We start from the raw sequence: 15,882 nt of genomic DNA on the forward strand, positions 1-15,882 counted from the left end.
AAAAAAAAAAAAAAGAAAGCTCATTTCATCATTGCCATTCAAGGTCATAGTTGAGAGCAGAGAGATTAGAGCTTATTTAAGCATCACTCTCCGCTGCCGGGCTGTGAAGTCCGTGCTTACCCTCCTCCGCTGAGTACACGGTGGCGATGGAGCTGAAGGGCCCCTCCCCTCGGTTGTTGTACGCCCCCACTTTCACGTCAAAGGGCGAGAAGGGCGGGATGGTGTCGTTGCGGAAGACATAGGGCGCCACGCCGGGCGTGGAGATGACCGCTCGCGTCCACGTGACCGTGCCCACGGGCCGGAAGGCAATGATGTAGCCGAAGCCCTCTCCGTTCTGCAGTTCCTCGGGGACAGGCTGGGAGCGAAACACAAAACTATAGTGATATTAAAACGCATACAGACGAAGAAACGGACAGGCCCGTCTCTGCGCTGTACCTCCGATAAGGGCTCCTGCGATTAGACGTGGCTCCTTTCTTTGCCGTTGCCGCCCTAGAACACTCCTAAATCACATTCTGCCTCATCTCTTCCTCCTGCGTGGCTATGCGATTGTGGCTAAAATGCAAAACCATCCGGAACGAGGGCTCTCCGTCCCTGCTTTTGGAGGGAGAGAGGGCACTTGGGGCCTGAGGTGCCTTGCTCTAATGTGGGCCATAAAATTGCTCCGTTCAATTCTGCGCAATTAAGCAGAAGCCTTACTCGGCGATGGATAGAACACTAAAATCTGAAAGATGACTTACCTCCCATGTTATCACTAATTCAGACTTTGTACCGCCTCCACCTCCGACATCAGTGGGAGCTGTATCAGGAACTGAGAGGTAAAGCCCAGAGGGGAGCAATTAGTACACAGTTTACAAAGCTACGACAAGCCCAAACTATACTTGTAGCCTTATGACAAGGCTGCCTGCTGCAGATGCCGTCTTCTATTTTACTGCCCGCAAATCCCTCACTGTGCAAACACAGAGAGTAGTGAATTACCGATATTTCCCAAATGTCAATGTGCATAAACACCAAGCCAAGATCTGTAGCTTTGCGAATGACACTCGGCTCCAACCCACTTCACTCCTGTTCCCACTCAAACGCTGTTTGTGCACCGCAGTGTGATGGCAAAGCTGATAATGTAGGTGGAGGAGCACTCGTGAACGTCCTTTTAGTATTGTATAGTAAGTGGAGCATCGCATTTAATGTGTGATATCAGCAAATGGTTGACGCAGCACTTATATCCGATGCTCATGCATTGTTGGGTTAGGGTTGAATGTTGGGACAGAGATCACGATACTTCCTCGGAATTCTGCTCCAGAATCCTGAGAAAAATGCCTGAATATTATTATTATTAAGAGTCGTTCCTACAACGGCATATTAGGGCTTCCAAATAAAAGAATTATGGCGCCGGGGAATTGGAAGGGGGGTATTATTCGGAGAAAAAGTTGACAAAAACAAACACGGGTATTCTCTTAGATTAAAGGGATCATTGGTACATTTTCGATAAAATACTCGCAAAAATGGTGTGACTTCTTGTCAAGGAACCAATTTACAATTTTGGATCAACCTCAGATGCCACCGTTAAACACTGCCATAATGTAATCCGCCGAGTGCAAAATATGACTGTATTAATATTTATTCATGTTCAGAAAAGAACAGTGAAAAAAAGCATGAAAGAAAACTAAGAACACTACTTTACTACTTACGGAATTAAGTTGGTGGCTGGTGGTACCACAACGTCAAGTGTTTTCTATCAAATTCATGATATTAATGTCTCAAAGTTTTTTCTCTGAATATCACAATAATTCACTGTGGTAGAAAAACTCAACGTAAGTGCGGTCCATTCTCAAATGTGACACCAAGTAAGTGGAATTTATTACAGCTTGACGTGTCAATTATGCGGTCTTACCGATACTGCTCTTCACATGTCACTAGATATAAACCAGGGTTTTGGAAACCTAATCAACTTCATTAATTATTGAAATCTCCAGACAATGCAATGCAAGGATTGATCAGTATCTAACTTCATCTACACCAGACTAGTAAACCATTACACTCAGATTCCCGGCTGTTATTTTCAGCAGACGACTGGACACTCGACAGTGTTTTTTTCCACCTCAAAGATAGCGTAAAAGCATTGTTGTAAAAACATCAGAACATTTAAAAAAATAATCAGGTTATTTACAGCTGCACTGTGGTTGAAATATTTAATTCATGACGAGAAATCCAGAGAGTTCCCTGGTAAATAATTACTTTTAAATCGCTGCAAATCTGTGTAAAAAAAGTGTTTAGTTTGACGTACTGGTATCCTCTGTCCTGGTCATGGCTGAGGCCGGACTGGGCTCTCCCAGGCCTACGATATTGCGGACCACTACCCTGAACTCGTACTCCACCCAGGCGTTCAGACCCACCACTGTCGCCGTCAGCGTGTTACCGTTGACCATCTCCGGCACTGTGAATTGGAAACGTGTTCTTTAGAAAATCAGGTTGTCGCACAACTGGACTCAAATTGAATGATGAATAAATAAAAACTCAAGAGAACAATCCAGATAAATACTGCAAAGGGACGGTGGGAGTGTTCCACGGTACCTGTTTCAACAGCCTGCCAGCCCACAGTAAAGGGCGTGCGGCCCTGGATGATGTAGCCGGTGATGGGGCTGCCGTTGTCCCTTCCGGGAGTCCAGGAAAGCTGGGCCGTGCTGTCTGTGATCTCCTCCACTGCTACTCTGTCCGGAGGACCTGGCGGACCTGAATCAATCAGACAATGAGGTCCCAAGAAGCCTCCCGTCATCAAACTCATTACGGCTTTTGCACCTCGTTATATATCAAGGCGACCGTGCTCCCTTCAATTAAGGGCTACGTCCTTGGCTTGTGCACGCAGGGACTCTTCAGTCACTGCGTGTTTCGTGTGCAGGGCTACGAAGTGATTACCGAACGGGATGGGATCATTCATGAGAAAAGGAAAGAGGGGCTAGATGGGAGCAGACACTGGAAAGAAGGATGAAAGAAGAGTCAACACTGAGAGAGGGAGAAGAGAGCGAGCGTCCCGTGACTGTTAGGCGCTCCGGCGTTACCATGTTGCTGTTGTTTGCTCAACTGCTCAATTATTTAAATGCTTTCCGTGATATTTTGCCCATGTGTAAATGAGCCAATTATAGTAATTTTCTGTGATAAACATTGCCTTCTCAAAGCACCTGGGACCACTATTACAGTTTGTTAAGGCATGAATACCAATATAAATCACTGGAGATAAGCCCGCTCAGCGAGCCAGATACACCGAGCACACATCAACAGAGCTGGTATGAGTGTGTTTGCCTTTTTAAAAAATGTATACACACATATATAATGTAAACAGAAGCTGACATAACTCTGACTGGGGCAGCACCGTATATATTTACAGGAAGCTTCAAGGATTTTTCACATCCATCTCTGTCAAACGTCTTTCTCTTTGAATACTCGTGCAGATGCTTCAACACCACATTATTTCACAGCAGAGGTGCCAGGGTGTTCATGCACTGGCATATGAAAACAAGCTCTCCAAATCCTTTGGCTCTCTTACCTTTGACAACCAAGATGGCAGAGGTGGACAGGCTCTCCACATCAGTGTCAATAACGCAGACGTATTTCCCCCCGTGGTTCAGCTGGATGTTACGAACCATCAGATCCCCTGATATACTCTGGAAGGGGGGGAATATGATCGTTGGAAAACATGAGTCTAAGTAAGAGATGCAGCATTATTTCATCACTCAGCTTTTGGCTCGAGGATGTTTGAAACATTTATAATGCTTTGCACAATCACATTGTCTCCCGGCTACAGATTTTTGCATCTCTTCAAACACCAACAACAGACATGGCAGATGTAGTCTGCACAAATAATGCTTTTGGCCGTCCTTCAGGCGCTACCCGACCAACCAGCCCCCTGCCAACCCCCCCAACCCCCTACCAGCTATACACAGGACACACAAACAAACAGTCGAGTTAATTGGCAAGGCAATCCTAATTATTCTGTAATTACATAAGCTCAAGCAAGATATGAGTAGAACTCCCAGTGTGGAGAGCAAATATTATTTTATATAAGCTGGATGCATGGGGGGGGGGGGGGCGTGAGGGAACACGGCAAAACACAAATATTGTCATCTTTCTCATCTGTGTTTGACATCTGTATCATTAGTGGATGCATGAAAGACATTTTTAAAAGGCTGGTGTTTTCTATGTTTTTCTTTTTGTCAGCAAATCTCATTAAAGAGCAAAATCCAACAATGTCTTTGTCCGTCTCTCTATTCTTAACGTCTTCCTTACACCGTTTGAGCTTCTCAGAACCAAGCTCATTTGTTCCCACTAAAGGTGTAAATACATATTTTTAAAAAACAAAGAACAGTGTTTAGTTTCCTTTAAAAAAAGGCTGAATACTGTCTTATAACAGCTGGGCACTGTAGTTTTCAGCAAACGCTACTCATACTAAATGGGTAATTTGTTGGAAGCAATTTTCCGCTGTGGATGAATACACTTTTGGTTCTCTTATGTCTACAGCAGCAGGACTGTTTCGGTTGGGTCGACTCAAAATCAACTGCGGTGCCCATGTCACCCAGTTTGACTCATTTAATGGTTTTTAGACAGCCGTGGAGCTCAACAGCACAGAGGAACAAGCTATACCGAACTTTGATTACAGAACAGTACTTCTTATGACCCATGTGCAATTTTGGGTTGTCCCACACAAAAGTTGTGAGAGAAACGTAGCAAAATCTTTGGCTGTCAATCAAAAGTGGTGGTCCTGGATCACACTGTGAGACACGCCCATTTACAGCTAATTTTGTTTTGCTTTCAGAAAATTCTTCGAAAATGTCTGAAATGCAATACAAACACTTCACACTTCCTAACTCACACGTGCAATAATGTGTATTATATTGTATTTTTAGCTTTTATTGTTTTTTTTTTGCAATTTACATATTTATTATACCTTTACTTTTTATTGTTTTGTTTTTTACTTGCTCTTTTTGCACTATCCACGTTGCTGCTGTAATCCTGCACATTCCCCCACCGTGGGACTAATAAAGGAATATTTTGTCTTAAATCAAGTATTGAATTCTCACAATATATCTGTTTCTACGACTCACTTCTACAAACCAGCTAATTAGATTGCGACATTAAATGAAACATCGATCAAAACAACATTGAAAGTGGCCATGGACACGTCGGCACATACATGGTGTCACTTTTGAGTAACGTTTTGGGTATGCATTGCCAGCAGTACAGCTTGAATTTGACTGCATTTTCAAAGAACAAGACATTTTAACGTTAGAATTCATCAGTAACTTAACGCACTGGCGTGTCAAAATTAGATACTAGACCCATCTTGCAAAGTGTGACATGCACTGAACCTCTAATATCACTGTGATATCAATATCACTGTCGTGAAAAAGGGGCGTTCAGTACGATCAATTCATTGTCGCACACAACAACAAAATTATAGAATATCACAAGCTTTGTCCTTTTAAAATGGCGAAATGTATGCCAAGGCGAAAAGTAATTTACAACATTGTAATAACACGTTGTATCCAGACACCATTATTCTGTTCTCGTTTTGACTGTGCGCTGGAATCCTCCTTCTGAAAGTCACCTCTTGAAGAGTCTGTAACAAAGCATGTCAGCTGGTGAGAGGAAGTGTGTTGCTTTTAGAAGCGAGTCACCTGGGGGCGAGCCAGGTAAGACTTGGTGCATTCGTATCGGATTTCATCACCCCCCAGCGGCAACTGATCACAGCTCCCCTCCGCAGCAACGACGCCTTTGGATCTCCGCCTCTCTAAGGCGCCTGACAAAGCAGCGCAGAGCTAAAGAGACTACCCCTCCCGCTCTATTTTCTCTTTTACCCCCTCTCCCTCAGGGTGACAGTTTTCCATGCGCTGCTCTGCCATGTCGGATTCTCTCTCTCTAATGTCAGCTGCCACCTGGCCAACCTGGGATCTTGTGCCCGAGAGAGCAAGACGTCCTTCCTTGGCATGGAGGCAGTGATGAGGCAGATTTGCTTTAATTATGTTAATTAATTCATCAGAAGCTGTTGAGCTAGGGGGCCGGTAATCTCTCTGGACAGGGGAAACAGATTCTGTGAAAACTATATCTCGTTATATTCCTTTGCACAGTTCAATGTCATTAGCAATTTCCATTTGCATTCATGAAGAATTTGGCGTGTCCGTGACACTGTGATGGCATTCAGATATCGTGTCAACCTTTAACACGTGAATGGCAGCGATCAGGCCGCTGACCGCGGGCTGGCACTATAAAAAGCAAAAAAAAAAGGCGTACGTAAAGCAATTTCATACTAACAAGCTCTGAACAATTGACTTTGCCCTTCATCAAAAGGAACAAATACTCGACAGAGAGTCCTCACTTATCATTATATGAGGGAATAAGTATTTTAAATGGACATTTACTGGTGCCATGCCAGCTAACTCATTACTTAATTATTTTTCGGGGCTCAAAATTCACAAATAGGTATGCAGAATTAAATTACGCCAGGGGGAGACGATAAGATGTTCTCCTTTGAGGTAAGAGAGCTAGAAGTTGAAGGGATGAAAAAGTATAAAGACCTATTAATGAAGACCCTCTTTATGACTGAAATGGCATTTCACTAATATATCTTGAGAAGTGTAACACAGGGCAGATCACACAGACAATTCAAAAAGGTATGGACCCCGAATTACAGACAATGACAGTGCCATTCATTGAGGCTATCTTTTGGATATTCCATCCGCCACGGACCCACTGTGAAACTCTCAAATGGTCTTGGCGTACGTTTCTCTGCTTAAGTGTTATTGGCGTCTAAGAAGACCTCAGCAGGGCAGTGCAGCCCACCCTTACACATCACACAGCGTGTACCAATTAATCCGGGAATAGCCCGGAACGTAGCTGAACGCGATGATCGAGATGACTCACCCCGCCCACTCTTTCGAAGTGATCGCTGTCTCGCTGGAAGTCGATGAGCTGGCCGTTGAATGCCCACGAGAAAGAAACATCCAGAGCTGGATCACAGGCAATCTGGCAGGGTAGCACGATGCTCTCGCCAACAATAATCTCCATGTTACTGGGCCTCACGGTGATGCTGGTGGGCTCTGGGCAGACAACAGACGACGGCGTACGCATGTTAATTTTGCTGCCACGGGAACCTGTGACACCGTCGTGACCCCCGGCACCTGCCATCTCACTTCAGTTCAACGGCTGAATCAAGGCATTGAATTAGATGTGTGCTATCCCTGATTTTAATAAGCACTTAAATTCCAAGCCTGTCCATTAGCAACATTTAATGACATATCAGGTTCGCACTTTATGTTCTAGGATCAGTTTGGGAGAAAATGCTTGAAACAGGATTACAGAGATGGGAGCACATTCCCACTGGTGGCTGTGGTGGATTGGAGTTTGTTGAGGAAAGGTCACAGTAATTAAATTCTCTGACATTAAATGGTTCAGCTGCCAGTGTGTGAGAAGAATAGAAGCTAATGAGAAAAATAGGTCAGGTGGCCATGCACACACAACAGATAAAACTGGAGGGCTACATGTACGTGTTATGTCACTGCCTTCATAAATAATGACCTTTGACTAAATCAAGGATAATGTTTTTGTTACTTATTAACTGCTGTTTTTATCATAACGTATACCAGTCATATTAATTTGACAATAACTTTGGTTGTTAACGTTAAACATGCAATACAACATTCAATATAAATAGAGGTACCCTCGAGCCATAAATTGAGAAGAAATGGTTGACTTTTACTTTGAAAGGAAAGGAAATTGACCATTAGCTGAATCCATCCCTTGATAGGAAATGTCCAATCACAGCGGTGTGACCACAACTGGGCAGAGCAAGACTTTAAAAGCTTTGGATTTCTAAGACGCTATGCTGGGGCTGTAGAAAGAGCAACACCTGGCATCTAAAGAGTCCAGAGAGAACAGTCAACATCGGAACTATGTCGTGTATGTTTTAGATTGTTGATGTTTTGTCATTATACCTTACTCTAATATTAGAGCTGACTGACTTTTCCCTGTGTTACAAAAACAATGCTGCTCTTTTACTTCCATGCCGTCTACATGTTGAACTTGTAAGCTTTAGTAGCCATCAAATGCATACTAAAAGGAAAAGTCTGGGAACGTTTTGGAAATACGCTTATTCATTTTCTTGCCAAGAGTAAGATTATAAGATTGATGCCACTGTCTCTAACTTAGCTTAGCCCAAAGATTGGAAACAGGGGAAACAGCTAGCCTGTCTCCAACAACAAGGCAAACCACAAATCTGCGCTTGGACTATTTGTTGGTTGGGACCCATTTCCTGGCAATCAGCAGAAACTCCAGGAAGTTACTAACCAGTTAAAGCAATGGTATGACACATAAACCCTTGTTAAACAGTCATTCGTCATTTTTACACTTTCATTTTCCTACGATGTTTTAATGTGTGTGCCTCATGGGTGATGGAAGCTGTATTTAGGCACATTTTGCAAGACATCAAACTTTTTTTTAAACCCTCTGAACACCCACTCAGGTGTTTCCAGTTACTCTGGCTGATTTAGACCCCTGCTCAGGTTGAAGATGGCGTAGCTTTGGGCAGAATTTATTAGGTGACAAATCTTAGTCTACTAATAACAATCATTAAGGTGTAATTTCTCCCACGCTAACAGGAGACTCAGGGAGATGTCAATCAATTGCGTCTGTACACGCCCACACAGTCCTGGACAGAGGTGTAATCAGCCGGATTAACTGAAAACACCTATTGGGGGTGTTCAGAGGCTCATTCGATATGAGTCACCTCGAAAACAATGAGAAGTCAGCCAGAGAAGCAACTCTCAGATTTGATGTTTGTCAGGCTAGCTACGGATAATAAAATCTACTAAATAGAGCTGTTATTTCAGCTGTCAAGCTCAATGGTTACCATTTAGAAACAAAAAGCTACTTTTGTCTTCTTTCGTTTGAAATCTAGAACCCGTTGTTTCTAAAGTCACCAGGACTCTTGAGAGGCAAATCTGCCACTCTCATCTGTCACTGTGTACAATTGCTTGATTGAAAAGCACAACATACGCATAGCATAATAACATGAACAAAGTAGGGCGGGTTGTAGAGCAGTAGGTCAATAAAGGGTGAGCTGTTGACGGAGGAGAGCAGGACTCACCGGTGATGAGCAGCCTCCCAGTTGTGCTCGCCGTCCCAAACTGATTCTTAGCGACGCACGTGTAGCTGGCTGCATCCCGTCTGGTTACATTGGCGATCTTTAACGTCCCATTGGGAAGCAAAGTAATTCTGTGGGAAGCAGAACAGCTTTTTACTCTATTGACCGAGGTGGACATTGCACAGTTAGACTGAAGTAATGAGCATTATGCATCCGTCTTTAGTCATTATTATTTGCTTATATTCAACATTTACCCATTTTATTTTAGTCTTCAAGTAGTAAGTCTACTGGAAGTTACTGTATTCTTGTAAAAATGGAGCTGCCTCTGAAGCACTTTGCCCCGCATGGTGCTTTAAAGCTCTCCCCTAAATCCCAGGAAAATGAAATTCTTTGAGGCGGGTAAGCAGCAGCAGCCCATCACCCTGTCTCAGTGGTAGGCTAAACTCTGGGACACATTACTAAATGAGGAAATATTTTACAAACAGCAACACTGAATAAATCAATGAATAAATAAAATGTGCTTCACAGGCTTTATGTTGCTCAGGTCACCGAGGACCGCATCACACTGGGAACCCGCGTCTCTGTATGATATGATGTGATGGAATACAGTGCACACTGTATATGAGCACATGTATTACCACAAAAAATAGTGCACGGTTATAATAACCGGCAAAAAGCGCTTACAACAATTAAGGAAACGAAAAAAGAGTTGAATTAATTTTGGCGGTACTTGTGGACGAAAGTCGTAGTGTTTCAAGGTGCCAGAAAACCTCTAAGAATTCCTACATAGAATTAGAATTTTAACAAATACCATGTATTGTATCGTCACACATAATTTCGATTAAATACATTAACAATGTAATAGTAAGCTTGGATATAGCCAGCATCAGATTCTGGTTGGTTCAACTAAAGCAACACGATGTAACATCTGCTAAGCAGCAGCTACCGCTGTCACAAGTGGCTGTGTGGTAATGCTAAATGCTAATGTAACAACCGCTGAAATGGAGACGAGTCACACAGTCATTGAACTGACTCAGTAATGCCAGCTATACAGTACAGCAACTTTGCTAACATTAGCCACCATAAGCTACTTGTCATACCCGACCAAGTAAGGTTGTAGCAGTAAAACCCCCGAGTGTATTGAATTTAGCAAGAGTGTGTTTTATTGCCAATGAAGCAAACTTTTTATTTGTAAGAGGAAAGATGTGTTTCAAAAGGATTTATAGTCTTGCTTTGGATTAAAGGAAAAAAATGGTATCTATACACTTCCAAAAGCAATGCAGGTGAAAAGAATTGTGTTTGAGGTGCTCAAAGAATTGGAAAAAACAACAAAAGCTCAACAGCAATATGTCTTTCCTGAACACAATGACTCGATAAATCACAGACCTCACTGAAAACTGGTGTTATTGGAGCTACGCTCGACCAAAGAAATAGTCCTGATAAAAACAATGGACTGTGCGTTTGGTAAATTGTCCAGATAAAAAGGCATTTGCACACCAAGTCCACATTTTTTGTATTGCTTTTTTTAAATCGGACAGAAACCTTTTACACTGAGTCCGATGCTTTTTATTATTCTCTTCATTGGTCGAATTGGGACAAAACTGAATTAGTTTAATGGGTGCAATGGATAGCGCTAGTCCCAAACGGGGCTAACGAATGAATGACATTAGCAAGAAGCTATCGTTTAGCTGCCGAGAGCACAGCCATTACCGTCTCATCTGCTGTAAATCATTTGTTATGCGACCAATTTCAAGCCGTTCTGCATTCACTCGCCACGATCTATCTTTAAATTCCACATCTCTGTATTATTTGATTTCTTTCATCGTGAAGAAGTTTTGTGGTGGGAGACAATTGTACAGTTTTGGACGGAAAATACAGATTTTTTAAGATGAGTAAAACCTGAGTAAATTAAGCAAATTAAGCATCTGGATTGTATTATAATCTGGGTGAAAGTACCATTAATTTAATGCTAATAGGGTTGTGTACACATCTTTCTAAGCAGCGCTACAATTTACAGCACGGCATGTAAGAGAAAACACTGCTCCCATCCAGTGTCGGAGTACATCTAGTGTTTGAAAGACTACGTGGGCTTCACATGCTGTGTGCTCAATGTCACTCAGCTTGGGAATTTTACCAATTTTCTGCAGCTTTGGATGCTGCTCCCCATCTGGAGTCAGCCAAGGAGCCTCAGTGCTGGTTTGACAAGATTCTTTGCTCGTATTGTTCGCTTACAGAACTCCTTTTGAATAAGCAGCAATGGGCGAGATTCAAACGACACAAAGTGAAGCATTTCTTCACCGTGCTGTTTTCCAGTTGCTCTTATTCAGTCTGCCCTGCTTGTTTGTGCTTGTTTGTGCACGGGCTGCGAAATGTGCACACGGTGACTTGCAGCGACGGGAGGGGGTTTTAGTCACCAATGTGCCATTTCTTGCCCCTGATTTCCCGTTTGAATTTCTCCACCTTTTAATTGGCCCTTTGGCATTGTGTGAAATCTTTGCAGTAGCCATAATTATCCTCTCGGCGAGACATTACATTACAGTCATTTAGCAGACGCTTTTATCCAAAGCGACTTACAAAGTCTATCACATTTCTAAACCATAGGCACAGCTACGGGAGCAATTTTGGGGTTAAGTGTCTTGCTCAAGGACACATCGACATGCGACTAGCGGAGCCGGAGCTCAAACCGCCGACCCTCTGATTGAAAGACGGCCCTGCTATCCACTTAGCCAGAATCGCCGCTGCAGGAGGACAACAAACTACCACTTTGTGCAGCTTAAAGTGGCACCTTAAGTTTGCTCATTGTCTGCATAATGTCTGTGTGTGTTTCTAGTCTTGTTAGATGTCTCTCAAATCTACGACAAGGCCTTTTTTGTCTTTGCGGCACCGGTGATTGCATGAATCAAACTCTGCTTGCACGTCATGACGAAGAAGAGTACATTTACCTCGGATGATTACAGGAGCAACAGCTTCCGTTTTATTTCCTCCATCTAAAAGCCTTTATCTTCAGCAGCGACTTCATTTGCTAATCTTTGATGGTCTTAAACACTTCATGCGTGCCGTGTTGATGTGACCAGCTGGCAAATTCATCGCTCACACCGAGCTATTTGCACATGTATAGTATACTGTAATAGCCATGTGCAATTTTCCTTGTGGGTGGGTTTTCCTGCTCTCATTCTCCTCATTAGCCTTCCCTTCTATGCATCCACACAAATCCCAAACACACTATTCAAACAAGTCGGGCTTGCGGTGAATGCGAATAAAAGCTGTTAGGAATAGGCACTTGGACTTTTATCCTACCTTTCGGTTCTCTGCAGGATCTCGTTCTCTTTCTTCCACAGGCTAATTGCTGGGGGCGAGGCCTGGGGCTTGCATTCAAGAGTGACTTCGCTGCCTGAGCGAGCTTTTAGCAAGGCCCTTAATGGACTTCTGGAGAAACTGGGAGGTGAAGCTGAGCGTTGAAGAGCAGAAGAAGGCATGAGGTAAAAAGAAAATACAGGCAACCTGTACCTTTGCAGATCAGCCGTGCCGTCGAGATCAACTCTCCTCAGCTTTCAGCGAGGGCAGTCTCAGCATGAACTCAGCAGAAATGCATATTGGGCTCAAGGCTGTACGGACCCAGCTGCCAGCCCACCCTTTCAATGCTCCACACATAATCCACCCCTCGAAAAGCTTCCAGCCTGCGCGATTTTCGCATTTTGTCAGCCGTCGCTCAAAGTGTCATCACATGTATGAAGACGGAATTGAATTTCTCATCGAGCCAGTCAGATGGAAGTCATCAAAGTGTTGCAAATAAATCAATACCACATCTACATGCGAAAGCATGCACAATGCTACAGAGCAACGTGTTTGTAGTAGCCAAGTCAATATGATGAAAGGACCAAAAGTAAAATCAGACACTCCATCCGATTCTTTTTTTTTTTTTTGTTTTGCTGGCAGCGCCCATAGTGACATCAAATGAGTCTGCGAACTGATTGCTGAGGAGAGCTGTAGCAGGCTGCTGTTTTGTTTTTATCTCAGGAGATGATCAAACGCACAGACAGATAACCAGGATAAAAGCAGAGGGAGGGATGCAATCTTACCTAACACCATTAGTTGGGCACTGGAATAAATAATGCCATGTTTGTTTTCAGCCACACACTGATACACCCCGGAATCTGACAGGTTTACCGCAGCTATGGAAAGGGCCCCGTTTTCGATTTGTACCCGGCCCTGAGGAGGAGAGAGAAACAGTTCTGCATATCCATTGCAAGGCCAGCCTATTATGTCCACAAGCGCAGCAGCAATTACTGGTGCACCATGAAGAGAGGAGGAAGGCAGGAGAGGAGGAAGAGTGAGAGAGAGGGAGAGAGAGAGACAAAGCTTAAAAAGCACTGGGGCATTCTACATATGTTCAGATTGGAATGGGGGAAGCGAAGAGGAGGCAGCGGTGGAAACTGCTAACCTGCGTCTTAGATACACAGAAGAAAAGCAATGTTGACAACAGCACCAGGAGCATATCAAGAAGTCATTTATTTGCCGCGGTTGCTCAGCTGGAAACACTATGATGACAGCTCGGATGATGACTTGGATTGATTTTTAACCCAATGAGCTAGTCAGACATCCTCAAGGCTGCAGAGGGAGGGGCTTCTCTCAGTGCTATCTTAATTCTAGACACATTTGGAAAGCTGGAGCTCAGTGAAATACGACACATTAGTGAGGTACAAAGTCACCTTATAACATAAACAATGCCAGCCGTCACTGTGAATCTATTTGTAGCATGTTTCCACTGATAATTACATTCCACATTATTTTGCTTGGCTTTGGCATGATGTGTGAAATAGGTGGGTGCGAGGGGAGATTGGGAGTTAGGTAAAACCATGAGGACCATTTTCTTAATTACACTTTCTGTTCAGACAGAGAGTGAATTTTCACCTCGGTAATATAAAAAGTGATTTAAAAATGAATTAGTGAATGCTCGTTAATATCAAGTATAAATGCAAAGGCCCTTGGATCAGATGTAGTTATCCACATGATATATTTAGACACAGATACCAGGTGTGCCTGTCTGCCCCATTATGAAAGCACAGTACTAAATCGCTGGAGCACCCCTTGAATTTCACGAACGGTAGTTCTATCTAGTAAGTGGAAAATGGATGAGAGGTTGATTCTCGTCATCAAAAGCCAGTTCTGATACAGATAATGCTTTCATCCTGAGCAGGGTACGTTCACAATTCATCTTTTAAACTGTTTCTGTACATTTTTGATTCAGCGTAACCAACCGGACCGGAAACATCTGCTTTTATTGCGTTGCCGCACGCATTTACTCCGCTGTTTTCCTTTAGTTTGTCTAAAGTCTAACACATCTCCATACCTCAGCCGTCACCTGCTCCCCATTCTTCAGCCAGCTGTAGGACGGTTTGGTCTTTCCGTTGGCCTTGCACTCCCAGAAGAGGTTCTCCTCGATGGACAGCGCCGTGTCCGTCATTGTCTGGAGCCAGTGAGGTTTAGCTTGGAATAAATGAGAGGATTACCTTCAAACATGTGTTTGATATAAAGGCAGAGGATTAGCAAAGGGTGGTATCAGAAGTCCCGAGGCCGTTGAAGCAGGGTTGCATTAGATCATCAAAGTTTAAAGTGGATTATCAGCATAATGAGATTTGAATATCGACTGGGAATTTGGCGTCTCTACAATAACATTCATTTTTTACGTTTTCGAGGATGGATCCAAAAGCCTGTATTTTAATTTCATGGTGACATTGTTTCCCCACACGTTGTAGACAAATAGGCTTCCTGTCAAAAGAACGAGATTAAAGCAGCTGGTCACATGCATGCTTCCTGTGCACATGCAGAGACACATTCGCTCCCGCGTCGTCTCCCTGCATTCCCTGTCAATTTGAAACGGTTCACTCACCATGGAATGAAAGACGACCCCGCGCTGCATTTTTGCCGCGCCGATTCTCTGCCATACACTCGTACGTCCCCGCGTCTTCTTGCTGGAAGTTGGGAATTTCAAGGACGGCGTTTGAATTCTTCATTTTCACTTTGCTGGGGAAAGGGATGCCGCTGGTTCTCCTCCAGCTTATTTCTGGGACGGGGCTGCAGAAAGACAGACACGGAAAAGTAGTTCCCGTGGTGGCGACTGTCACTCCCAGTGATCAAAGTTTGATTAAGCACAGAAGAGAAGCAGTTGAAGCTAGAGCCTTGTGAGTTACTGTTTCCTGCAAATCAAACTGTGATTGCCCTGATTTCAGAAGCTGTTAAAAAGAACTTTGTATTCTACTCCCTTGTCTTGTCATGTTGCGGCCCTTGCTCTCCATGGATTGATGAATCCAAGAGTGAGTAATGTTACGCTCGTGCATCCCTAAATCATCTTGAGTAGCACTAATTCATGCAGGAACGAGCCTAAGGATTATGTCACACACACACACACACAGACACAATGAGGCGGACTTACTTTCCCAAAGCGAAACATTCCAGTTTCACCACCGATTCCTTCGGAGCTGGAACTGAATCAGTGAAATGAACTTCTATTTTGGGTTCATATTCGCCCATTACTCCTGCGAAAGTGAGACAATGGATGAGAAGCTTTTTACATCAATGATTAACATTTCACCTATTATACAAGTGTGGGATCAAATAGAGAGCAGTAACGCAGTGACAAAGCTCACTAAAAAAAGTCTCTACGCCGGCATGTAGAGCAAAAGTGACCGCTGAAGGATTGGTGAGGAGGTGGCTTATAAAAGATTCAGAGAACACATCAGGGAAAAGACCCTCTT

General features: G+C 43.5%; 1 protein-coding gene across 1 annotated transcript in view; it reads right to left on the reverse strand.

The window, feature by feature from the left end:
• cntn3b (contactin 3b) overlaps window positions 1–15,882 on the reverse strand; it is a 49,112-nt gene that overhangs the window by 7,041 nt on the left and 26,189 nt on the right. The window contains exons 7-18 of the mRNA XM_031870007.1: window positions 15,561–15,663; window positions 15,018–15,202; window positions 14,478–14,614; window positions 13,207–13,336; window positions 12,425–12,575; window positions 9,131–9,258; window positions 6,910–7,085; window positions 3,539–3,656; window positions 2,569–2,727; window positions 2,282–2,431; window positions 738–808; window positions 121–355 (exon numbers count right to left, since the gene is read on the reverse strand). Of these exons, the coding sequence (XP_031725867.1) occupies window positions 121–355; window positions 738–808; window positions 2,282–2,431; window positions 2,569–2,727; window positions 3,539–3,656; window positions 6,910–7,085; window positions 9,131–9,258; window positions 12,425–12,575; window positions 13,207–13,336; window positions 14,478–14,614; window positions 15,018–15,202; window positions 15,561–15,663 (1,743 nt within the window). The remainder of the gene's footprint in view (window positions 1–120; window positions 356–737; window positions 809–2,281; window positions 2,432–2,568; window positions 2,728–3,538; window positions 3,657–6,909; window positions 7,086–9,130; window positions 9,259–12,424; window positions 12,576–13,206; window positions 13,337–14,477; window positions 14,615–15,017; window positions 15,203–15,560; window positions 15,664–15,882) is intronic.

This window comes from Anarrhichthys ocellatus, unplaced genomic scaffold (assembly GCF_004355925.1).
Source record: "Anarrhichthys ocellatus isolate YVR2014 unplaced genomic scaffold, GSC_Weel_1.0 scaffold1, whole genome shotgun sequence".
Lineage (NCBI taxonomy): Eukaryota > Metazoa > Chordata > Actinopteri > Perciformes > Anarhichadidae > Anarrhichthys > Anarrhichthys ocellatus.